General features: G+C 40.1%; 1 protein-coding gene across 2 annotated transcripts in view; it reads right to left on the bottom strand.

Moving 5' to 3' along the window:
- The window catches only part of SGCD (sarcoglycan delta), a 931341-nt gene that overhangs the window by 139710 nt on the left and 765288 nt on the right, over nt 1-26343 (bottom strand). For both annotated transcript variants that reach the window (XM_042993762.1, XM_007077579.3), the window contains one exon: nt 3432-3519. In XM_042993762.1, the coding sequence (XP_042849696.1) occupies nt 3432-3519 (88 nt within the window). The remainder of the gene's footprint in view (nt 1-3431; nt 3520-26343) is intronic.

The following is a 26343-nucleotide window of genomic DNA, read 5'->3' on the forward strand; positions in this document are numbered from 1 at the left end:
GAGAAGACAGCTGGAGTCAACACAGGAGGAGCAGTGAGGAGGGGACCTTTTGGAGGATAGGGAGAGGGGGCGTCGAAAGATACAGACAAGGACCAGAAAACAATCCTGAAAGAACAGGGATGGACAGTGAGGCTTTTGATTAGGTGATTCTTGGAGGGCGAAGATGCAGGTATCTACTTGGTCATACTGAAGACTCTCTGGTCATACCAGAGTGGGGAGACTGGGTACCAGGAGGTGAAGAAGTATTAATGAATGAATGAATGACCTTGGGATAGGCATGGGGTGAGCACAGTTTGACACTCTGGATCTAGTCAATGGCAAAATGGGGGTATGACTGGGAGACAAAACTGCTTGGCCTTTGCCTCCATGAATCTAGGCAGTTTCATGAGATATGGCCCTGGAGATATGGTTGAGAACACCTGCCTGTTTAAAGCAAGTTTGCTCTGAACTTATGACTGGCTCCTGAAACGTACAAGAGAATGTCCTAAAAACACCGAAACAATCAGATAACTCAAAACACAATTAAGTTATCTTGTTTTTCAGAGCTTCTCAGAACACAAAGGAATTTATCAAGGGCCAGAACCATTTGCACATATAAAGCTCTGTAGTTGGAAGTTCTAGCCAAAACCCCACAGAGCAACTGCTGGCTCAATGGTGCAGATGGCTTGTTCTTTTGTTGATTTTACCTGGGGCTGCCAAATGTCCTGGATGTGGCTAAAATCTTTAAAAACAAAACAAAACAAAACAAAACAAAACCCCCGCCAAAAAAACAAGGGTCCTGGAGGAAATGAAAATGGGAAATAGGTCTGGAGACTGCTCAGGAGGTCCGTCAGGGAACCCAGTCTTCCTCTCTAGGATGGAAAAAAATCATTATTTGAAGCCCAAAACTACTCCAATTAATCTCCCTCGGTGCTGGGTAGTATGTGTCAACTACTTCCTTAATGAATCTCCTACACGGGAAGAACTGGAAACCATCGGGACATACCAGCAGTTTCCCAGTCATGCCAATGCTACGGATCTGGGAGCTGGAAAGGGGCCATCTCGCCTAATCTCCTTTCTCAGCTCCCTGGAAGCTGAGACTGTTGCCCACTCTGCGGAAGACTTGCCTACAGCTTTCCTCCTTGCAGGCCAGAGGGCTTTCTGTTCAGGCCACTACTGAGAGGACACTAAATCGGCAGCAGCGTTGGCCAGATGTGCTTTTACGGCCTTGCCTGAGAACTTAACTATCACTTAAAGCACTCTATCATGTGAAAAATTTACCTGAATTTCTAACATTGGAATTTCTTCTGGGCTTTTGAGACCTTGGTGAGGTAAGCAGGAGAATTCTTCACTTGATCTTAGCCAAAAGGCCGAGAAGCGATTAAGCAGGAGAATTCTTGATCCTCAGGATTGTTTTGGTGAACCTGGCTACCGGGATGAGAGCAGTCATTTGCTCTCAGGTAAGTATAACAGCAAGTATAAGAGGTTTTAGAAGATCCTGTCTCCTGGAACTGCTCTGTGCTTTCTACCACATGCTTAAATGTAAAAGGAGAAGCCTGAAGGGAAACTTTAGGGGTGAGTGTGCATATGTATACGTACTCAGAATTATACTTAAATGCATCTATCATCTTCTCTAGAGATCATCTTGGAAGGCTCCTGCCAGCTGGTGTTAGAGTGGCTTTTTTGCCCATCTCATTATAACAGGAGCTATGTCATGCCTCACCCTGAGAGCTCTGGGTAGGTATCTCAGCTTCCAGGAGGGTCTAATTTGGGCAGGGGAGATGGGAAGACAGAAGACAAGGAAGGAGGGAGAGAGGAGCAAACGGAAGAGAAAAAGGAGAGAGAGAATGGAGAGATGGGGGAGGAAGAAGGAGAGGGAAAGACAGAGGCTGAGAGAAATAAGAGAAGAGGGTAGGGGAGGGAAGGGAGAAGGGTGAGGACGATGGAAAGCAAGGGTGCAGGAGAGGAGACAAGGAGGGGGAGAGGATGGGGAGGAAAGTAGAGGAATTAGGGGGAAAGCAGGGAAAGGAGAAGGTTAAGGAGGGAGAGGGAGGGGAAGAGACACTGACTGAAGAATAGTCATTTGGGCACTTCCAGCTTTATCAAAACAAAATCTCTCAAGTAAACCAAATCTCCCATGGCAAATAAATGGCAAATGATCAACAGGCTAAGTAGGTTCCTTTTGAACAGAGGAATCAGGAACGGGGAGTTTGGATTTATTTCCCTCCTGGAGGCAATTTTCACACATGCTGCTTAAATCATTGCTTACTGAAGCTGTTTATTTAATTATTTAGCATTGTGACTACAGGCCAGATGTTATATAAGCAAGGCCGACAATCCAGTCACACACTGGAACAACATGTTTATGGATTATGGGCTTTGCCGTGTGGCAATCCCTTCCAGCCTTGGTAGATGGTCTAATACACCCACTGGCTGTGAATCTCCAGATATCAAATGTGGTGCTCCTGTGGGGAACAGAGACTCTCTCCCCAGCAAGACTCTGGGCACAAAGCACCTGTTTTCTTGTGGCATGTTTATTAGTGGGGCTCCAGATGTTTTAGTCACAGTTTATGTTTCAGGGCATTTGGGCAACTGGCTTCTCAAAATGTCCATCTGTATACTTCTCTCTCAGCCCCGAAGCCAAACAAATGGCATTTTCTCTCTGGAAGTGTAACAGTGCCATTCAGACACATACCCCTTTTTCCCCTCCACTGGCGGGGTGCATAATGGCTCCTGTTTACTGCGGCCCATAATCTACACTGGGGTCGTTGGTCGTGCCATTCAACACATTACCGTGACCATAAGGCCCACGTTTATCATTATAATCATTATAGTGAATAACCAATCCTTGTTTAAATTTTAGGAATATGCAGCTTAAAGCCCAGTGGGTGCTTTCCACAACTGTTAGGAGCAGATCTGCTATATTGAAAGGAACCTTGCAACCATAATCAATGGCAGTACATCGGCATTTTGCAGTTGGGTCAGGCTCAAAGTCAGCACCTATCACAAACATGGCATGGATTCAAATTAACTTTAAAAATCCCCTTTATACCTCATAAAGTACGTGCACATGTTTTTTTTTGTATACTGTGCTCTCAATTAATCCAACACAGCCAGCTTTTCCTCCAGCATTGGAGCAGAGAGCTTTTCTGTTGTTGAGCACCAGATGAAGCAGCTGGCTTATGTTTAGGGGCCATGTTACGTGAAAAAATAGTTTATTGCCCCTCTAAACAAGTATTGTTGGATTTGCATAAGTTAAATGTGTGCATATGATGAGACTCTACCCTCCAGTGGAATCATGCAACACATGCTACCTTCTCTTTCTCTACTCTAAAATGTCTTAGCAGACATTTCTTTCTTTAGTTTATGTGATATTTCATTCAATCTTTGGTTCTAATGTTTTCTGAGTGTTTTGCGTGGACCAGGTACTGCTACGTTCTTTATTGTCTTACCTGTTATCAGCTGAGTTAGCACTTTAGTCTGGTCATTGAGAATGTTCACTGTAACATTTCTGGCTGATTTGAAGTACAGGGCATTACCCTGTAATAAGAAAATAAGAGAAACACATGAAAATGGCAGATTTCTAAATGAAAAACTGTAACCACAACTCTCCAAGGACCTGAACTGGCTTTCACTAAGTTCTAACTGATGTGTATTTATTTGAATACTCCAAGTGTTTAATGATCCCCACATACATAATTAATTGGAATTCATCCAAAATGGATTTCTTCCAAAGAGACCCACAGAGACCAACACATACTTAAAATAGATTTCACTAACACACACACACACACTCGACTCAGAGATAACCCGGCGATAAAGAGTCCTTTAGGTCTTACGACAGGTGTTAGTTATCCTTGGTATACAGAATGATCAGGAATGATCAGTAATCTCCTAATTTCACCCTTTCTCAATTATAATTTCTTCAAAAGAACCATGAAAAATACTTCATGGAGTGCAGAAAACTTGTATAAAATACCTGAGGTCAGCCCCTCTGGCACGTCCACCTGCTGAGAGAAGCCGGGTACAATTCAGACTGAAATAGTCTCTTTGTGGAGATATTTGCCATATATGTATACCAGACCCAGGAGATGTGGCTTCTTCGAGTAGGCCTCTGCCTCCCCTTTCTTGTTCCCAAATTTCTCCTCCTTCAGATATTTTGTGCCTTCATCCAGTTTTCCTTTGTCAAAAAGGGCACCCCAATCCATTTCCACACTGTGGAGGGTATTTCTGAAAATGACTTGAAATAGGGGCTGGCACACTTTTTCTACAAAGGGTCTGATGGTAATATTTTAGGTTTTGTGGGATGTACAGTCTCTGTGGTAACTACTCAACTGGTAACTGCTGTTTTGGTGCAAAACAGCCATAGACAGTACACAGACAAATGGGTATGGCTGTATTCCAGTAACACTTTATTCACGGACAATGACATTTGAATTCCAAATAATTTTAAATTTAACATGATCTCACTGTGTCATAAAATATTATTTTTCCTTTTCTCCCCTGATCGTTTAAAGATATAAAAACTATTCTTATTTCATTGGCCATAAGTGAACAGGCAGAGGGCCAGATGTGGCCACAGTTTGTCAACCTCTGGCTTAGATGTTCTCTCTTTCCTGGAGTAAACTAAAGCCATAAACTGAAATAAGAATTGCTGCCAGAACATGTCAGTATCCAGATAGTTGTTGTTAGAAAAAGGATGTGTGTAGTCATTCTCATTGTTCCAAACCTTTGTTACCACATGGCACTTATCTGCCTGAAAACTCTATAACACCACTACGCATGGAGTCCCAAACCCAGAAAAACATTGTCTCCAGAGCTGTGCGGAAAGCAAAGATAAGCAAGACTCCTCTTTAAAGCCTTAGATTCTAATGGGAACAATACGATGGGCACACAAATAATACCAGGCAGAGAACAATACAGATAATTAAGGAGCTGTGCACAAAGCCTGTGGGGAACTTTCCTGAATGGTAAGGGTATTCATAGCTTGAGGCTGTTGAGTGGGAAGCAAAGATGTTTGTTAAAGCTTAAACTGAGCCTTGAAAAGACTATAGATAGGCTTCACCAAGGTGAAATGAAAAAAAACGAGGTCAAGGAGGTAGAAAGGTTGTGGGATGGTTGATGTCTTTTTCCTTCTAAAGCAGGTGGGGAATAGGAGAAGATTCATGAGCCCAGCCTAGCACCTGCATGTGGCAGAGTGGCCGGCCAGTGCTGACAGGCAGCCTCCATGAAGGCATTCTTTCCATAGACTGAAGATCTGAAGTCATGGTCTCCATCACCCAATCCTTTGTGAGAGATTCCAGTGAATCAGTGGTTGCCCTGATGAAGAAGTCATCATCTCTCTCCCCCACACTAGGACAGGAGCTCTTGCCCAAGGTGAACTTCTAAAATGGATAATTAATACCTATATCCCACCCAGGCCCTGAGGAAAGAACGGTTTACCTTATTTTTAAAAAGTTTTTCAATGTTTATTTATTTTTGAGAGAGAGACAGAGAGTGAATGGAGGAGGGGCAGAGAGAGAGGGAGACACAGAATCTGAAGCAGTTTCCAGGCTTCAAGCTGTCAGCACAGAGCCCAATGTGGGGTCAAACTCAAGAACCATGAGATCATCACCTGAGCCAAAGTCTGACACTTAACTGACTGAGCCACCCAGGGGCCCCAGAATGGTTTACCTTCTGTTTCATCAGGGCAACTCACTGGAATCCCCCATAATGACTTAAGATAAAAATTCTGCCTAATGGTAAACTTTTTGCTTTGTTTTGTTTTTTGATTAGGTAAGAGAAGAAGAAATTCAATATTGTCATAGGCTTCCATCTTCTGTCCATTACATAACAAATATTAGCCTCAAAGAGATTCTTTGGCATTGCTTTTGGCAGTACTTAAGAGTTCTACTTAAAACTTAAAATCAACTCAAGTAATGTAAGGATTCAGAACCTGGAACCCAGACAGGAAGTTCTATGTTTCTAGAAGTTAATGTACTAATTCTTATATTCAGCATGCTGGCACCAAAGAGAGGAGCTACCTGGAGTGAGAGAACAGGATAGACTCTGTTGCCATTGACCAGTGTGTGACCTTGAGTGAATCACTTCACTGCTCTGTGGTTCATTCTGTGCATTCCCCACCACCAACATGGGTATGATCAGGAAGTTCATGGCTAACAGACCTGTGTGCTCATGATGTGCTGCACATGCAGAAGCCCTGAAGTCTGCCTGCCTAATTTACTATCCCTGCTCTACCACTAGCTAGTTAGGCTACTCTAAGCAAGTTACTTAATCGTTCTAAGCCTCAGTTTGTTGTTTTGTTTTGTTTTTTTTTTTTGATATGTATAATGGTGCAAATATTATTGAAATATTAAAACTCACATATTACTGAAATTATTAAATTCTATATGTAATTATTAAAACACATGCGGTCCAGTGCCAGGCACACAGTAAGACTTGCAAAGTTGTTGTGGTAATTGGGGGAGCGGAGAGGGAGGGAATGAGGCAGGAGCAGTAGGGGAAGAAAGGAAGGAAGGAGAGGGAAGAAAGGAAGGAAGGAGGCGGGGGGGGGCTGGTAAGTGGGGAGGGTAAGATGGAGAGAAATGAGGAAGACTTTCCTTTGCATTACCAATCTTCACAATCCATCTGTGCACTGAGTCAGGGGCTTCTTCCATTTCCAGCAACTTCTGTTTCCACATGTCAAAGGATTTCCCTATATGTGGCTGGCTCACTATTATCTTCCAAATCCCAATTTCTCAAATGCTACTTACTTGCCCTGAATGTTATTCAAACAATTCCACTGCAGAAAAAAAAAAAATCTCCCAACAGCTCTGCTCAAGGTTTATAACCAGAGACACAAGAGCCACCCATTCCTTTATAACGCCATGTCAAAATATTATCATTTAGCATTAATTGTTCTAATACGCTAAAATCCTGGGAAACACAGTCTTTGGTATGTCATGGTTTAAACAAAAAGCCTCATTCTAGCCTGGGACGTGATGCTATAATCCCCCCTTCCATATACCTGATAACAAAAAGATTACCAAGTAAAATGCACAAACCAGCTAACAAACTCTGAAGCAACTCTTGTGGCAACTGGTCAGTGTGACTTTTATTTGGCTGTCCCTGCTTACTGACACCCAACCAGGAAAATACCAGCCACTGCAAAACACTGGGGTCTCTATAGTATTAGAACAAGTAAAGGAAATGCTCTCCTGTGTCCTTCCCACTCACCACTGCAGCCTCTGGGCCTGGAGAGGTTAATTTCTGCCACAGAGGAATCTGCTCTGGGGACTGGTGACTTTCACTAACTGACCTCAATGCAACCATCTGAGGATAAGGGGCTTGCAGGAAACTGACTGCGGGTCCCTTCTGCCTGGCAGAAAAGAGTGTGGCAGATCCATGGCTTCTGAAGAAGATAAGAGCTCTGGACCAGGTCAAGTCAGTCTGAGGCCAGTCAGCCCTTCATTCTTCTGGACACGGGATGAGACTGACTGGGAGATGAGGAAGGGAGGTAAACAACCCTTTTTCCCATATAGGGAGAGGAGGACAGTCTACATCAGTACTCTCCCCCAAATAACTATGCGCACAGCATTTTGATGGAGACGGATCACCTCTGTCTCTCTAAAGCAGAACATGCAGAGCAAAATCAAACCTTTTCTTGACCATCCAAGACCACTGAAGCGAACATTATTTGTTCTATGATGTCCTCGGGGGGCTGTAAGACGCACGTTTGAATGCCAAATGGCTCCATTTTTGAATGAGTGTATCTTACTTTTTTAAATGTATTATTTATTCTTTACCAAAACGAATATGAAATGTCAAATATTATAAAGCTTATAATCAAAGAGCAATGGCTCATACCCCCTACCACCCCCAGAGCTTTCAATTTGCCAGAATGCTCCTTCATGTATTTCTCTTCCCATGGCCTGAAATAGGCTTCCACCATATCTCTTGATTTATCAACCTTTAGACATTATCCATTGGACTTCTGCAATCATATGGACTCTTTCATACAACTCTGGTAAAATCAATATTCAGAAGCTACATTATGATTACGTGTGTACTGTCCACAGCTGAGCCAAGTAGTATTCTTTAACTACATGTCCTTTGCTGTCTTGCACATTTTTTTCTTTTCCTGAAGACAATAAATGCATCATTTAAAAAATGCTTCATTTTCTAAGTTTTCTTTTATCCTCCTTCCGTTTAATCCTTTTTCTTTATTTCTTTTTGTGTGTGTGTGTGGGGGGGGGAAGAATATCCTCAACTTTAAGATCCAATTTTTCTGTTGAGTTTTATTTATTTTATTCATTTATTTCACTTTTTTAATGTTTATTTTTTTGAGAGAGAGACAGAGAGACAGAGACCAAGCAGGGAAGGGGCAGAAAGAGAGGGAGACACAGAATCCAAAGCAGGCTACAGGCTCCCAGCTGTTAGCACAGAGCTTGACACGAGGCTTGAACACATGAACCGAACTGTGAGATCGTGACCTGAGCTGAAGTTAGATGCTCAACTGACTGACCCAGAGGCATCTCTTCTGTTGATTTTTTTTAAACACTTGTATCATCATACTCATCATTTTCAAGAGCATTTTCTTATTCTTTGACCCTTCCTTTTTATGCCATCCCTTCGTTGTTTGATTGATGCACTATTCTCTCTTACATGAGAATAAAAAAACTGGTTGGAAGCTGTGTGCTTCTAGATGGGTGAACCTTGCCATAGGGTACAGTAGTAGGGGTTTGGCTAATTCAATGGAGAGTTTCCAGATGTCAGTACCAGTGGGCAGTTAGTACCTGTGGCTAATTTCATCAAAGAATAGTTCTCTAACTCCTGCCAGGAAACTGATGGGTATAACTTTTGATACAGGAGTTCTGAATGTCAGAGGGGAAGAGGTCTGGGCATTTTGCTCTTCAGGGACAGACTTTCAGTTAAACCTGATTTCATGCCTTATTCCTGACTTCATATGACCAGAGGTCCTCTGGTCAAACTTTCTAGAAAACAATCTTCCTATCTTCTGTGAGGTTGGGAAGAGGTACTTATTACCTAACTGGGTCAACTGGGAATAGATGGCGAGTCTAAGTGTATGGTCTTTATGCAGATTTTTGACCAGTCCAGGTGCATTTTGACTTCTGTGGGTAAAGACACTGCACTTAAAATACCTCATGGATAAGTGGCCCTGTCCCACTCACTTCACAGAGTGACTTTCAATCCTACAGGCATGTTTAGCTCTCATCTACCCTCTTTCCGTCATTCTGTCTCCATGGTTTCCTCTCCCTTTCTCTGTGACGATGTACATTTACCCCTTTTCACTTTTGTTCTCCATTTACTGTATTTTTCAGTGGGGTTTTTGAATGAAACAGAGACCTACCATTTCTCACTGCTGTTGTGTGTCTACCTCTAGAACCACCTTCTTAAGAACCATTAAGTTCTATAAGTACTATTGCCTTATTAAAAGGAAAGCAGGTTAAAATTGTGTATAAATCAAGAACACGTAGTCTCTGTCCAGGACTCAAAAGCTTTCTTAAATTAAACATTTTACATACACTGTGTGAGTGCCTACAACATATACACTGTCCTATGCCCTGGAGAATGAGAAAGATACGGCCTTTATCTTTGAGAAAGCTCCTCACCCAGGAGAAGACTGAACTGATGCAAAATTATCATAACAATGATGTGATATCACTTCAGTGGAGATCTATCCTTTCCTGGTATAAAAGGCAGTGATTTTAATACGTGCCTTTGATGGCAGCTGTATCACCACAATCAGTTCTAAAGTGATATGGCCTCTAGAAGTTACTTCTCTTGATAATCTTACATGGTAGTATATTTTCCTTGCTCCCTGAGGAGCTAACAATCTGATCTGGGAATTTAGATAAACAGAGAAAACCATAATACAGAACATAAGCACCTTCCATGTTCAGGGAAGGCTTTCCACTCAGTGCAAAGTTCAGAGAGGGAAGGGACCAGTGTGGCTAGAGTTCTGAGGAGTCTTCCGAGAGCACAGTTCACTGGCTTCTGTATCTTAAGGGTGGTCTGCAATAGCACAGATTGCATCCAGTGTTAACTTAGCTCACAGGGGAGTCTGGCTCTTGTGGAACGAGGGTTCAGGGTATGAGCTTTGGAGTCAGACAGATTTGGGCTTGAATCACAAGCTTTGCTTTTTTTTGCTAACTGTGGGGCCTTAGGTAAGTCATTACATTCTTTGAGCCCCAGTTTCTATGCTTATGAAATGAAGTTAAAGGCTACATATAATAGTGTTGAAATGAAGATTAAGAAAGACAAAACATATCAAGTGCCTTACATAGTGGCTACCAAAATACTTCATTAACTATAACAAAAACTACACAAAACCTACATGAGGAGGGCCCCTTGAAAAATAGCTGATTCTAGGACTGAGGCAAGAAACATACAAGAAGAACCTGGAGCATCCTGTAGTGACAGAAAGAAAGGAAGTGCTGAAAAAAAAAATAAAAAACCAAACAGAAAAACACTTCTTAATCATGGAAACATGTCGAAGGGACACAGGAGACAACTGAAAGTGGGTGTAATGGCCAAAGCTGAAAGAATTTCAACAAAATAATAGGATGAAGTATTGAATCATAACCCAAACACACCTTTCTACATAGCCTCTATGGCTAAATATTCACTAAATTTAAGAATAATAGTAGGAAATTCGGAGTGATAAGTGTGTAACATTCATAGTGATAAATGCCTACATCAAGAACTATAAAAGAAATCAAATAAGCAATCTAACTTTGCATCATCCATTAGTCCAGACTGATAAAAATAAGTGACTGAATAGATAAATGTGATAGAATAAATAAGTCTTTCATGTATAAGAATTCCAAACAATTTTCATAGTTAACTATGTTAACTGCCTACTCTTTAAAGGTGACTTTCTTTCAACGAGTACAGGATGGAATGGAGAATGGTAACTTCCCAGTGGAGAAACTTGACAAACACTGCCTCAGCCAGGGGGATCCAGGTCAACATCAGCAGTGATAAGTCACGTTGATAGCTGCACCTCTGATAGAGGTGAAGAAAATGATGCTTTACCTCTGTGGCCTTTCTCTTCAAAACCTGTAACACCCACTAATAACGAGGAAAACACCATATGAATCTCAGTTGAAAGTAATTTTGTAAAGTACTTGACCAGGACTCTTCAAAATTGGTAAGGTCATCAAAACCAAGGAAAGTCCAAGAAACCATCACAGCTAAGAAGAGCCTTTTGAAGAAACAATGAAGACTAAATGTGATATGGTACTTTGGAGAAGACCCTTGGGCATAAAAAGGACAGTAGGTAAAAACCAAGGAAATCGAAATAAAGAATGGACTGTAGTTACTAATAAGGTATCAATACTGGTTCATTAATTTTGATAAATATACCATATTAATTTTGGATGTTAGTAATAGGGATACTGTGAGGTATATAAGAACACTCTGCACTATCTTTGCAACTTTTCTGCATATATACAACTATTTTTTTTAAGTTGCAATTTTTTTGTAAGCTATATTAGGCTGCCAAATTCTAAGATTCAGAACTTCAGGAAGAGACCTTGGGAAGCCAGCCAATCTCTGAGGAGGCAGGAAGCTTACTACATTATGGGCGTGTGATTTCACTTTGATGTTGATAACATTAATGGGAAAGTCTCCCCTAAGTATATTTCCATGGGATTTTGCCATTAGGAATACTAAAATAGGGGCACCTGGGTGGCTCAGCTGGTTAAGGGTCCAACTCTTGATTTTGGCTCAGGTCACAGTCTTACAGTCCGTGGGATTGAGCCCCACATCAGGCATTGTGCTGGCAGCACAGAGCCTGCTTAGGATTCTCTCTCTCCTGCTCTTTCTGCCCCTCCCTGCTTGCTGTCTCTGCCTCAAAATAAATACAGAACATTAAAAAAAAGGAATACTAAAATAAACAATAGTGTAGAGGTCTCTCACAGATAGTTCTTCACACATGGCTCTCTATCCATTATCATTCCTTCCCTGCTTAGCCTACAGAAAACACTGTAATCACAAGTAACCATTTCTTTGCCATAGGTTTCACAATGTACTGGCTCCAAAGTTCATTAAGTAATACTAGAAAAATTTAAGCTGACACCAACTTAGATTTGTATTAAAATCATTTCCGAAGGATAGTTTGTAAGTTTATCTTTAGTAAGCCTCAAAATCCTCTATTATCTATTATCTATTATTAATGTCAAGAGGATGCTTTAGTTGTCTCTGAATCGACCCTTTGCAAAGCATGAGAAGTATTTTTAAAAAAATAGAGTATGGTTAGTTTTTATTTTACTTTAGAATATCTTTTTATAATGATGCTTGGGTAGATTTCTATTGTCTTGAAAAGTTTTCCAGTCATGAATAATGAAGCTACACTCTGAAGCGCTTACTCAAAATAAGCTGGGAACTGGTCCAGTTTTTCCATTGTAGTGTTCCTGTTCAGCCACTCTCTGCACTGTGCCCCAATTTGGGTGCATTTAGGTCTCTCTCAATATTTAACTAAGTTGAGCTGCTCTGTTCAATGACTCCTTTGAGGTATCATGTTAGCATGTCACCAGTGGAAGGGGACTGCCAGATTTTCTAGTGCCTGGCACATTCCTGGCACCCACTAGATTTTCAATAAATATTTGCTGAATAACTGAATGCCCAGATCAAATTAAGAGTCAACAGAGAGTGAGAGCTGTCAACAAAAGAAGTAATTAAATGGAGGTTGACACCAACTGTCAAAGAGAGTTTTCAAAAGGCAAGTCGTTAAGCATGGTTGAAGTGATAGTCCACACACAGAAAACCAAGCACAGTGGGAGGAAGCAGTGTAGATATATAATCAACAAATATCTGTGTACCACCTTATGGAATGCAACGAGCTGCAGGTAATACAAATGAGATTTGAGATGTTGAGTCTCTAGATGACAGAGGGAAGCAGGGGCACAAATAATTACCCCAAATTCTTACTGACATAAAGGTTAAATTATGCTTGAATCTTCCCTGGGCTTGCAGCATCCATCTAACCTGAGCTATGGAATATGTCCTCTTTCAACTGCCCCTAATCAACTCATTCCACTAACATTTTAAAGGTATATGTTCTAGGCATAAAACAGTGTGCCAAGTATGAGCAGGTGGCCTCTGCTCTCCTGGAGTGTACATACCACCTGGAAGGGGACATGGACAGGAAATTAAGAGTCCCATAAATGATTATATCCTTGCCATTGCAATGAGTGCAGTGAACACAAAGTTGTAGGTGAAATGAGAGCAGTCAGGGAAGGTCTTTCTAAGGGAGAGACATTTTGGCTGAGAACACAGGGTTAAGTAGATGTTAGGTGAATTGAGAAGAGAGAGAACTTTTTAGACAGAGCAATAGACAAGTATACAAGCCCTGAGGCAGAAAGGAGGTTGGTACATAAAAGGGGCAGAGAAGGGGTGCCTGGGTGGCTCAGTTGGTTGAGCGTCCAATTGCAGCTCAGGTCATGATCTCACAGTTCATGGATTCGAGCCCCGCGTCAGGCTCTATGCTGATAGCTCAGAGCCTGGGGCCTGCTTCAAATTCTGTGTCTCCTTCTCTCTCTGTCCCTCCCCTGCTCACGTTTTGTCTCACTCTGTTTCTCAAAAATAAATAAATGTAGAAAAAAATTTAAAAAAATAAATAAAAGGGGCAGAGAGAAAGGCCCATGTGGTTGGAGACTGGTGATCAAGGGATGGAGGGAAACCAATCCCCCGGTGTTTCCATCAGCTCTGTTACCTCTGCCCGTGCTGTCCTCTGATGAACGGCAATGTTTAGTTTGATGTAAGAAAACTCATTTGTTTCTTCTTAACGATAGTTTCTTGGGGTTTCATAAAGAAACCCTTTCCTGTCCTAGTTCATTCTTTATATTCTCTTCTAAAAAACACTTCAGTTTTATTTCTCATACTAAATCTTCATTGTCCCTGGAATCCCCTTTTGTACATAGTTTAGGTGAGAACCCAAATGAAAGCCATTTTCCTTAATGCTACTTACCATGAGAATGTTAATTTCTTCATTGATATGTGGTGCCACCTTCATCATACATTAATTCCCAAATATACAGGAGTCTGTCTTAGAGACTTCTGGTCTCTTCATTTTCTGCCTGTTCCTATACCAATATGTACTGTTTTATTTCTGTGGTTTGTGATATGCCTAAATATCTGTCCACCCTCCTTGCTCTTTTTTGGGCCATTTAAATGATATTTCTATATTTAGAAAGACAACATTAACATTCAAGTAATAATTCAAAACCATTATGAGATCAGAGACAGACTACACAGGCGGCACTTGAAAATGTTCACTGTCCTCTAATATTATCTTGGGTGACAATTTCATCTTCACACTATATAAAATAATACCTGAGTAGCTGTCTGAACCTTCTTCCTAAGATTTCCCAGTGTTCTGTAGAAAACTCTTCCATAACATGTGAGTAGCCATTCTTAAAAATAAAAAACTGGGGCACCTGGGTGGCTCAGTTGGGTAAGGATCCGACTTCGGCAAAAGTCATGATCTTGACATTCGTGGGTTTGAGCCCTGCGTTGGGCTCTGTGCTGACAGCTCGGAGCCTGGAGCCTGCTTCGGATTCTGTGTCTCCCTCTCTGTCTTCCCCTCCCCTGCTCATGTTCTGTCTCTCAAAAATAAATAAATGTAAAAAAAAAAAAACTGACCAAGAAAGGGTTTTTTTTGGGGGGGGGGCAAAAAAGTCTAGGAAATTCAACATACCTCTCCCCTCCTTCTAGCTGCACAGTACAAGTTACTACATTATCAGTTCTGAGAAGTCCTATATCAACATAATTTGGTTAGCTCTGTGCAGTAACAATTCTAAGATTTACTTAATAATGGATTATTTTTCCTTAAACCACATGTTAACACAAAACACTGCAGGACTCATTTTGGGAAATCCTACTTTATCGACTGCTTTAAATACATACATTAAGACCTAGATTATCTCTGGCTTCCTCTCTTTAAGACCATGAACGGGCTTAGCAGAGGGTCTGACACATGATGGGTTCTCAATAATACCTGCTGGCTGGCTAATGGCTACAATCCTAGCGAGCAGGTGTTATGGCCATTTTATAGATGAGAAGATTGAGGATAATTGTGGGGCATGAGTAGTCTGCACCTGCATGCTGGTGAGCTGCAGAGAGAGAGGACTCAGGATTCCAGACCTGAGCACTTGGCTCCTGTTCCACTGCCCTGGGATGTACAGTCTGAGCTGTAAGTAATGGAAGGAATACTTTGGTTCTGGTTGGCACAGTTAGGGGAATCTTCACAGAGGGAGACACGTGACACAGAGAGAGACTTCAGTGCAAGGAGACAGCTCAGGGTTTCCCCTGTGAGGTCAAGTGGATTCTGATAGCACAGCATTAAAACTCAGCAGCCACAAGACCAAGATAGGCTTTCCTCATGGAAATTTCATTCCCCCTGATACACAAAGTAATATAGACGAAAATTGTTCCATGCTGTTCTTTGCTGCAGAAATGCTATAGGCCAAACTTGTCTGGCTTTTGGCCACATTTGCAAACAGGGCCCTTCTACCCATGGTGTCCTTATGATGGCCCGAGAGCACCCCCGGATCTGGGAGCACAAGTCCAGGCTTTGTGGCTGGCCCCCACACATTCCTCAGCTCTGTCTGCTCATGTTTCCCTCCCTCCATCAGCGAAGGCCTAATTGCTTTGGATCTTGACCTTTCACAGAAGGGTGCATGGCATTCTATGGAGTCAAAAAAAGCATCTCTCAGGAAGAGTCTGAGCGAAGATGACGTGAGTCTCTCACAAAGAAACAAGGGCAAGCGGAGGCTGGAATTGCTCACATGGAAAGAAAGACAATTGTTGCACAGGACTGGCTTCTGTTGTGGGAGAGTGGCAATGTTCTTGTATCTAGAGATACAAGCTCAGCCTAATGCCGACTGACTTGGTGGAGGCTTTGCCTCTCAAAAAATCAGTCGAGTGACATAGCCCAAACTGCTAACCTTGGGGTGACTCGAGCCCTTCTTTGTGATGTGCTGTCATGGTTATGTTGGGTGTGCGGGGGCACACAGCCCCTGTCTGAGACCCCATTTTTGAGCTAGTCTGTGTAGACCACACAGCCTCAATTTCTCAACTGCAAAATGGGAATAATAACAATGGGCAACATAGGGATAAGAACAGTACCTCCTTTACAGAACTTAAAAGATGAACTAAAATAGCACATACAAGGAATTTAGCATCATATTTGTTTCCTCAAACATGTATTTTTTGAAAGGGTGTTAGATCATTGATGTTGATGACTGATAAGCTCTGTCAGCCCTAGGAAAATGGCAGAGATATTAGGAAGCGAAATGTTTCTGCTTTGTCCATGGTGGTTAAAAGCCTGATTGGGGGAAGGTGAGCGAGACATGGAACTCAGCTCTTCTATATGCTGGCAGTGGGTAACTTAACCTGTGTCTCTGTCTTCTCATGTAGAGTGTGGGGAGAAAAGCGTCCACCTCAGGTTGCTGTGAGTAGAAAGATAATATATGCACAATGTACAGCATATGGTACGGTCATATGTGGTAACCATACCTGACATTAAAGAAGAAGGTCCTGCATAGCATTTTGTGTCTAGGTAGGGTAGATAGCTGTCTGGTGTGTATAGGGAGGTATCGAAAGACACCTCGACTACAAAAGGTGTCTAAAGATCCTATGATAGAGGCTGCTCCTTACATGTAAGCCTTCCTTACCCGCTGCCATGAAGAACCTGGCTTGTGAAGAATGGAGACTGTTGATTCATGGAAATCTTTCCCCCCTGATACACGGGGGGAAACTCTTGATTTAAAGTGAGGACAGGAAGCACTAATTCCATGTGGGGTCCTAGACCAAGTGTGCCTGTGTGGGGAATTCATGAAGGATAGGCAGAAGATAAGAGAGAGTATTCAAACAAAATACTTCATACTTGAGGCAAGGTGTCTGTACTTTGTATCCATGTAATTATCAAATTCACATAAAGGTGAAATAGGAATGATCCCCAGGTCACACAAAACCTGACCTAGACATAGGCTCATAATTCAAATGTATATAATGCTGGGACTTTCGTGCCATGACCACGGAGTCCTTACAGCTCTTAAGAAGTGGCAGATAACATGTGATTTTAATTTTCTTGCTCAAAAAAAAAAAAAAGATGTGTTTGTATTATTTTCAAAACCATAAAAAATCATGAATATATAATATTCTAATAATGAATATCATGAATATAAAACAAAAATATGTTAAAATAACAACATATTATTAAATAAAAAATATTGAAAAGGTAGGCAATATGTAAGTTTCTAAATTATTTTTGTGTGCTTTTAATTTTCCTGCCAGGTCAAACATTTCTAATTTCTAGGGCAGGTCAAAGGGGGAGAAGTGATTTTGTCATTGTCACTAATCCTCTGAAAAGAAAGAAAAAGTTAAAAAAAGAGAAATAGAGAAAGAAGGAAAAGAGAAAGAGAGAAAGGGAAAAGTTAAAAAAAATAAAATAGAAAGCAAAGAGGATAGAGAAGAAACACAAACCCAGATGGTAGAAATTAAAACAAATCTATACTATGTATATAAAAATCAAAGAAAATACTATTTATAAAAGAAGTAGTTAAAACAAAACCATATGGAAAGGTTGAAGATAAAGATAGGACCAAAAGATATCCCATGTAAACACTTACTAAGAGCAAGCTGATGTATCAATATTAATTCAGACAAAGGAAAAAGCAGTAATGCATAAGTAGGAACTACATGTAAAACTAAAAATCTAACAGGAAGCTATACAAATCATGACCAGACATGTAACTATCATTGTAGCTTAGAAATATTAATTAAAAGTTGTCAGAAGCATGAAGTAAATTTGGCAAACCCTAGTGTGATATTTTAACAAAAATCTATTAGAAAATTATAGACTCTGTCGACCAAATAATAGCACTAGGATGCTAATCTGAATAATAATATTTAACTTGTTTAATTTAATGGATATGAGAACTCTGCCCCCAACAAATAGCGGTTCTCCATTATTTTCAAACACACGAAAGCGTTCACAAAAATTAATGTTGGGCTAGTTCACAAAGGAATTAAAAAAAACAGGGTCATGTAGAACACATTTTCAGACTGCAGTGCAATTAAATTATAAATCAAAGAAAACATATAATTAAGCCAATCTATCTTGGACATATGAAAAATAAAAATAGCTGTTTCTGTCTATATTGATTTCCCTTTTGCTCTTGCTCTCTTAATGTCTACCAGTTCCAAAGTGGCTAGAGTAATCCTTTTCAAATTCAAACATATTATGTCACTCCCATGGGGGGGGGGTGGGAAATCCTTCAGTGGCTTTCTATCACAACTAAGGCTTAAATTAAGACTCGTACTATGAGACTCCATATGATCTGGTCTGCCACTATTTCTCTAATCTTTATTCCCTACCAGGTTCTCCTCAAACCCATTGTCATTTCTACTCCAGTGACTTTGGCCTCCTATTCTTCAAACAAGTCAGGTGCCTTCCTCTCCTTCAGCCTGGGGCCATTTGTACCTCCTGTTCCCTGTGGCAGCAATTACCTCCCCCCAGATAGTCACCGCCACCCCCCCTCCCCCCGATAGTCATAGCAGCCTCTTCATTCTCTACCCTTCAGAGAAAGAACATAGATGCTTTCTCTTTAACTTAGCACAGCCTAATGTGTATTATATGTCTATTTGATGGTGTTTTTGTGATCTGTCTCCTCCTACTACAATAAAAGATCCAGGAGGGCAGGGCCTTCGTTTTGTTCACCATTGTGCCATCAGTGCCTAAAACAGAGTCTTGTACAAGGTAGGTGTGAAAAATGTCTATCAGATGAATGTCAAAGTCAACATGAGTTTTGAATTAAGTGGTTGCTGGAAAGGTCAATACTCTTAGATTGTGGTACCTCAAATGCTGAAGACAGGAAAATATTCCTACTTTACCATGTATAATCAGAGTACTTCTGGAATACTATATTCAGATCCAGACCCTATGCTTGCAAGCAGGAGACAGAAAGAGGCCAACAGCCAAGACAGTAAATACAATATGATCCTGAAGTATATAAACATTGATGTATATACTTAAAATTAGCTTCATGGTATTATTTTATAATACATGATGTGCTCAATGACATTATGAATGTTCATTGTGGTGTTCCTTGCTAGCAATGCAGAATTCAAAGAACTGGAAAACTGCAATACATGTGGTGTATTAACAAATTTTCCTTAACCGTGCTGTTGTATCTTTGCTGCATTGTCTCAGATGGTTTGTATGTTTTTTTCTTGAAGAAACCTGCACTTCTTGCCTATCAGAAGGGTCCAAATATGGGATACAGGTAGGTTGCTGCACATGTTTGCACATCCAGTTTAGCTTAAGACATGATTGACAAGGCAGTCCATCACCACCTCCAACAGGACAGTGGCCATCCTGTTGGAACCAATCTGAGTGACCTTCTAACTAGGCAAATATGGGTATTAATTGGTCACTTAAATATTCAGATACGTCAATTAGTCACCTCTGTTTGCAGAATTTATGGTCACCCCATATATTTTACAATGCTTTTCATTGGTTCAATGGGGGTGCACTAGAGATTAGGGTCATTATGATATAGATTCTGGAATCAGACTATGTGAGTTTGAATTCTACCCTTACCTCTTAGAAGCCTCACATAAACCTAAACACATTACTTCACTCCTCTACTGTACAGCTTCTACATCCATACAATAGAAATGTGACCCTGCTTTCTAGATCATTATGAGGATTAGATAATGTCAGAAAACCATGAAAACTATGTCTGGCAGATAGCACACCCCAAAGCTACATTAGCTATTATTTTGGCATGGCTAATAATAAATGTAATATCATTATCACTATCCAACACCCATCAGTGATGGACCACCATCTCTGAGCTTAGTTCAAAATTTCAGGACAATATTGAATTTGCCACATGCAGGGGTCTACACATTTCAAAAAGGTGTATATCATACTTTGAATATTTACCTATTCTCATTTTATTTTGTTAAACATGATACTTAATGCATGGTCCCTATACAAATGGCAGTGTGATTGTTACTTTTATGTCAACTTGGACAGTATTTTGGATGAAATTTATATTCGAAGTTTGGGACTCAGCGGTATGTAAGATGACTTGAGGGGGGTCATAGAGCATGGTGCTACATATATGAAAGTCACTGCCTTTCAACTCTCTTCTACCTTTCATGATGTTAAAGACAATGTCTAATTTTGGGCCCCCACTGACATTAATACATCTGCAATACTTCTACATTTCCATTTTTATCAAAGACAGAGTTGATCTTAATCTTATTCTCTCACTATTTATAGTTATTCTCTATGTCAGGCTTCTATTCATGGGGCATCATGCTGGTTTTTCACGTAGTGTTAAATTTGTCTTTTAAAATATCAAAGGAAAACAGGAGTCATATAAAAGGAAAATATTAAGTAAAACTAGGAAGGAGGACCTGAATTATGCCAAGGGTACACAGAGGACTAAAATTCGAGTTAAGAAGGGCAGAGGGTATTCCAGCAAAGGCTGAAGGACCAGACCACCACATGGATCCAGTCCAGGTTGAGTGTGGGGACCAGATAAGTTTTAAGATACATTCCTTCCAATCTGAGATTTGATGATTCCATAACATGGTAGGTCCTTTAAAGTTGGTGTTTATCCTAATAATTATCCTAATAATCCTTATATTATCCTAATAATAAATAGCATGCTATTATTTAAAACATGTAAAATAAGCCATGTAACTAACTTTTAGAAGTAAACACTAGAAATATCCTTATTTTGGTAGACATCTCAGTTTTTTAAAACTGAGTTTATGCAAATTTTATTTTAAAATAAAGGGTGAATAAAACACTGAAAAAAAGAGAGAGAGAAAGATGTTCACTTCTTTGATTCATATAATTTGGTCAACGGGCATGTGTGGGACCATAATGACGGACAGGTCTATGATATGAGTTGAAAGAGAATAATCCAGGGCTGGCAGGTTTTTCTTTAATTATTGAAATTGAAATGACTTTCACTTATAATTAGTTTTATATGTTCTTTGAAGAACTGTCAAATCGTGTTCCCCAAGGTTAGTATTTCAACAAATCTATTACTTGCTGTGGAAAGTAAAATATTCACAAAACCTAAACACAACCTAAAAAAGCAAACCGTTGTTCAAACAAAATGATTAGCTTAATTGAGGACAAATGAGATGAAAATGTACAGTGGGAAGCATTCTGTATTTATGAGTCTATGGAAGAAAAGTCAACAGAAATTTCTGTTCTGTGAACTGTGGGACTGTCCTGTTTATTTAGAAAAATCAGTTCCTGAGTCTGTGAGCCTTCAGATCTCTCTTCTACATAGTGTTGGAGCATGAAAGAGACTTTCTACTCTAAGTCTTTACTTGATTACAAAATGATACGACCTCTAAAATTCAAGCAGTTAAGTCATTGTGCCATAAGGCTCTTAAAATGTGTTTTGGCTCATCAACAGATAAATGGGCAAACAAAATGTGGTATACACAAACAATGGTATATTATTCATCCTTTATAAGAAAATAAATCTTGACACGCCACAGAATGGATGGAGCTTGAAGATACAGTGTGAATAAAACAAGCTAGTTACAAAAGTACAAATAATGTATGATTTCACTTATACGAGGTACCTAAAGAAGTAAAATTCAGATAGGAAGGAGAGTGGTGGCTGCCAGCAGGTGGGGGAGTGGGAGTGGGAGAGGGTTTAGTGTTTAATGGGTACAGAGATTCAGTTTTGCAAAAAATGTGCAGACATGGGTGGTGGAGAAGGCTGCAGGACGATGTGGGTAGGCTTAATGCCACTGATGTGTACATTTCAAAGTGGCATATATGTATTTTACCACAATTAAATATTTTAAAAAACAATGTGACCTTGAAAGAGTTAAAAAACTATTTCGATAGAATTTCTTGTTCCTTATTTTGTCTTATTTTTCAATCAATCAATTTGCCAACTAACCAATACGCTAGCATCTCAAAGGACAAATTTACTCTACCATTAAGCATCACATTTAGCTTACTCATTCTTTGATAATGATTCCAGACAAGAAAGATACTGAGTGTGGGAAATCTATCTTTGATTTAGTCTGAAAAAGTTGAGGCAGTGAGGAGAGAACAGTCTTTATAGAACTTTTCACACTGCATGGACCATCCTCATAGCAGGGCCCCAGAACCAGACCCACTGGGTTTGTCTCCCAGCTCTACTACTTAGGAGATATGAGCTCTCCACTATATCACTCAGATTCCTTATCTGTTACAGAAAACTTCAAAGAGTTATATCTACTTCTTAGGGTTTATGATTGCTTCATATAGTGTCTACTTCAGAGTGTTAATAATTGTCTATATACTGTCTTCCTCCTGTTAATAACTCTCTCAAGTTAAATAGTTAAATATTGTTACTATAATCCAAGAACTAAAGTTTAAGTGGAAAGAAGGGTCTTTATGTTTTATTCAGGATCTGATCCCTTCTTACCATCCCATGGCTCAGACCACCATCATCTGTTATCTGGAATTCTATACAGCTTCTATCTGGTCTCCCTGCTTTTATCCTTGCTGCCTTCTTCCCATTTCCGGCTGCTTTCTAAAATAGTAACTTGAGTGGCTCTTTTGAAACTGTGTCAGATAACATGTTTCCTTTCAATGTCTATATATGTTCCTATAATCTTTATATGTTCCTATAATCTTTCAATGTCTCCTCCCCTTATCAATGTCTATATATATTCCTATAATCTTTATATGTTCCTATAATCTTTCAATGTTTCCTCCCCTTATCCTCAAGAGTAAAAGCTAAAGCCTTAACAATGGTCTGCAAAGCATGAGATGGGTCTAGTCCCATCACTTGTCTGACCTCATCTCCTAATGCTGTCTCCTTGGTCACTCTGCTTCGTTCACACTGGCCTCCTTGTTGTTCCTCAACATGACAAGCATTCTCCCTTCTCAGGGCCTTTGCACTTCAGCCAAAAACCCTCTTCCAACAAATATCCATGTGGCGCATTCCCTCACTTCCTTCTTGGCATTGCTCAAATGTCAACTTTTCAAGAGGCCCACCCTGACGACTCTACTTAATTCTACAACCTCTCCCATTCAGCCTGGCCCTTCATATCCTGCATACTGTGCTACATTTTTCTTTTTCCCCCATGGTAATTACTATCTCATGTAGTACGTAATTTACTCATTTTCCTTATGTTTATTGTTTATTTCTGTTTCCATCCACCAGAAGTTAAGCTTTATGGGTTCAGGGTCTTGGTCTGTTTTAGTCTCTAATGTATCCCAAGTGGCTAAAACAGTGTCTGACACATAATACTCAGTACATACTTGCTGAATAAAATAATAAATGCATATCTATCTATCCATCCATCCATCCACCCATCCATCCATCCATCTATTGAATGGCTGCCAAGTAAAACATATATACTTGGGGTTCTGCATGACATATCTTAATTAATCCTCATGTTGATCCTTTAATAGGAGTAATACTATCACTATTTTTAAGACAAAGCAGTTTCAATTCAATGAAAGAAGTATAACAAGTTTTCCAAGATCGTGGACATGGGAGCTGGGATTTAGATGTAAGTTCTTGACTCTAAATTTAGCATTCTTTCCATAATACCACATCTTAATATGACAATGGAAAAAGTATGTGATGTGTAACAAAAATCAGTCCATTTGCAGATTGCAGCCCTGCTGGAAGGAGTGACCCAAGGAACCTGCTCAGACACTGGAAAGCCACTTAAGTCCATTCAATACCATTAGATTGATTATGTCTACCTTCAGAGAAGCAAGTGCCAGTGACCCCTATCCTAATAGGAACAATTCTGATCTATGTTTCTAACTCATCAAAACTAAGTTATCTAAGCCTGAACAGTCAGAAAAACCTTCCTAAGAGTTTCACTCTTTTGCTGATTGGACTAACATAATGTTGGATAAATTTTAGCCAGTCTTTTTCTATTGGTGTTGGTTAAGTCTTTTCAAATGAAAAATCATTCTCTCTTTTGACTTATTAAGGCAAAGATGAGAATTTCTGTCAATGACTTAAAAAATGGCCTGGACCAATCCTGAGAGAATCTCTAGAAGCCAGATCTGAAGTGGTCCTTGGAGGTCATCCACTACCTTCATCAGCTGCAGAGGGGGAAAACTGAGGGCCAGAGTTGCCAAATGACTTCCAGAAAGAACCAACTGTAGAAGAAGAATGAAACTTGTCAGCAGAAGGATGTCATATTCTGTACACAGGTGGGAGTTACAGAACGGAATGTCTTCCACATTTTCATTAATATAGTCTTATCTTTCATTAAGACTGGCTTACCTGTGTGTTTCTCTCCAACCCCCCCCCCCCAGAATGAATTCTAATTAATGAGGTTCCTATTGAACTTTCATGGCTAATAAAAAATTGCAATAGCAATTATTATTATTGAGTGTATGCTATGTGCCAGAGTAAGAGCTAATAACAGTTTCATTTATTATGGATGTTATCCCTCATCTGATTTTTAGATGAGAAAAGTGAAGACCAAGGATATAAACTGACTCATCTAAGTTCATCTAGAGAAACAGAGGCAGAAGACAGAGTGGAACTGGTCAGGAGTCTAACTCTAAAACCAATGTTCATACTCACTTTACTACCCTATATTGTCTCTTATTGAAATCACCTCCAGTTAATTTCACTTGCCTGAAACACAGAGGATGGAGGAAAAAATAAGAAGTATTACTCTAAACTCTAACAATTATCCAGTATTAACTTAATAATGGCTTGTAAATTATGCCCATCTCTGAATTTCTATTATAAAGTTTTTTGGTTTTATGGATTCCACGAGCTTCCTCCATCATGGCATAGATACAGCCCACAGTTGTATTAACGCCACCATCGTATGGAAACTCATGTCAGCACCTGGCAGGATTTCTGGGTGTAGCCCACAATAACTTTGAGAAAAGGGAGGGTTTCTTTCCAGACCCCCCTCTTCAACTGGCTGATGCAACATTATTTAAATTTAATTACATTTCGTGTAGGATGCGGTCTTTTCCACTTCCAAGGGGTTTTGTTACTGCTCTGCAGCTAGGAATTTGGGGGAGGCTGCGGTTCTGGCAGAGGTAAGAAAAATTACATTATAGCTTGTTTGCTTCTATTAAGAGATCTAAGAGGAAACTGTTACATCTGGCTCCATTTCCATGCCAAATTCTTTGTTTTGTAATTTGAGAAAAAAAAAGTGATCAAAGAAAGCTGATAGAAATAACTAATCATAAATAAAACAAGCTTATAACAGAATCTTAACTCCGTCACCATGGTAATGCATATGTATATTTCTAACCTCTGACCTCTATGACCACTGGAGGCTTTTTATAGAAACGTTTGATATTGACCTTGTTGCATTCTTGTTGGAGGGAAAAATGTAAAGAGATCCAAAATTTTACTCCCTAGGCTTGATAAATATCACTAGCTAGAAACCCACACTGCTTTATAATAATGTGATGTTGTTAGTACCTTTGGATCCTGGAGCTAAATCCTCTTGACATAAAATGGGGAAAGAAAATCCCTTGATATAGGCACAGATCTCTAGGAGACTCAAAACTAGAAAGTTCGGGATGCCAGTATCCTGCCTAATGACCACTGTTACTGAGAACTATGCAGAAGTCTTTAATTCTTTTGGTACCCTGGAGAGAGAGGTTCTGTATCCCCACTTTACAGATAAGGCAACTGAGGACAAGTTAGGTAACTTGCTCTTGTTCTTACCGCTAGAAAGCAGCAAATCTGAAACTTCTTATTCTCAAGGCTGTGTTTTTAACTATTGTTCTATTCTGCTTCTTGTGGAAATATCTGGGCCACCGTAGATTTTTCCATGCAGAAGTAGCCTCACTATCTACTGAGACAGAACATAGTTTTTGTTGTTGTTTTTTGTAATGTGCCAACATGTATTAAACCCAAGTTCCACTTTGAAAGCTTAACAGTACCAATGAGACACTCCTGTCTGGCCCATGGATATTCTTCTCACACTGCTCAGCCTGGAGAAGTCATGCAGAAACTAAGCCTATGGATGGGGAGAGTGGCAGCTGGTGGAGTCCGGGATTGCTGGCTTCATGATGCAAAACCTCCTGGTCTGAGAGATTCAGGGCAGCTTTTGAAAATGAACCAGGGTTTCTAAGGCTAGAGGCTAAAACCCACGCCAACACTCATCTTTCTTCTACTAGACAAAGGTCCACCTTAATACATTCCTACTTTGCAGAATTAAACAAAATCTAGAAATGGCCTTTGCTCTCCTCCATATGGAGCTTCGGTCCCCATTTCACAGCTAATTTTACTGAGGTCGTACTATCCACCAGGCGCTATTTAACACTTCGTGTTATCACATTTAATCCCACAACTACCTGTAAAATTAATA

Source organism: Panthera tigris, chromosome A1 (genome assembly GCF_018350195.1).
Source record: "Panthera tigris isolate Pti1 chromosome A1, P.tigris_Pti1_mat1.1, whole genome shotgun sequence".
Classification (NCBI taxonomy): domain Eukaryota; kingdom Metazoa; phylum Chordata; class Mammalia; order Carnivora; family Felidae; genus Panthera; species Panthera tigris.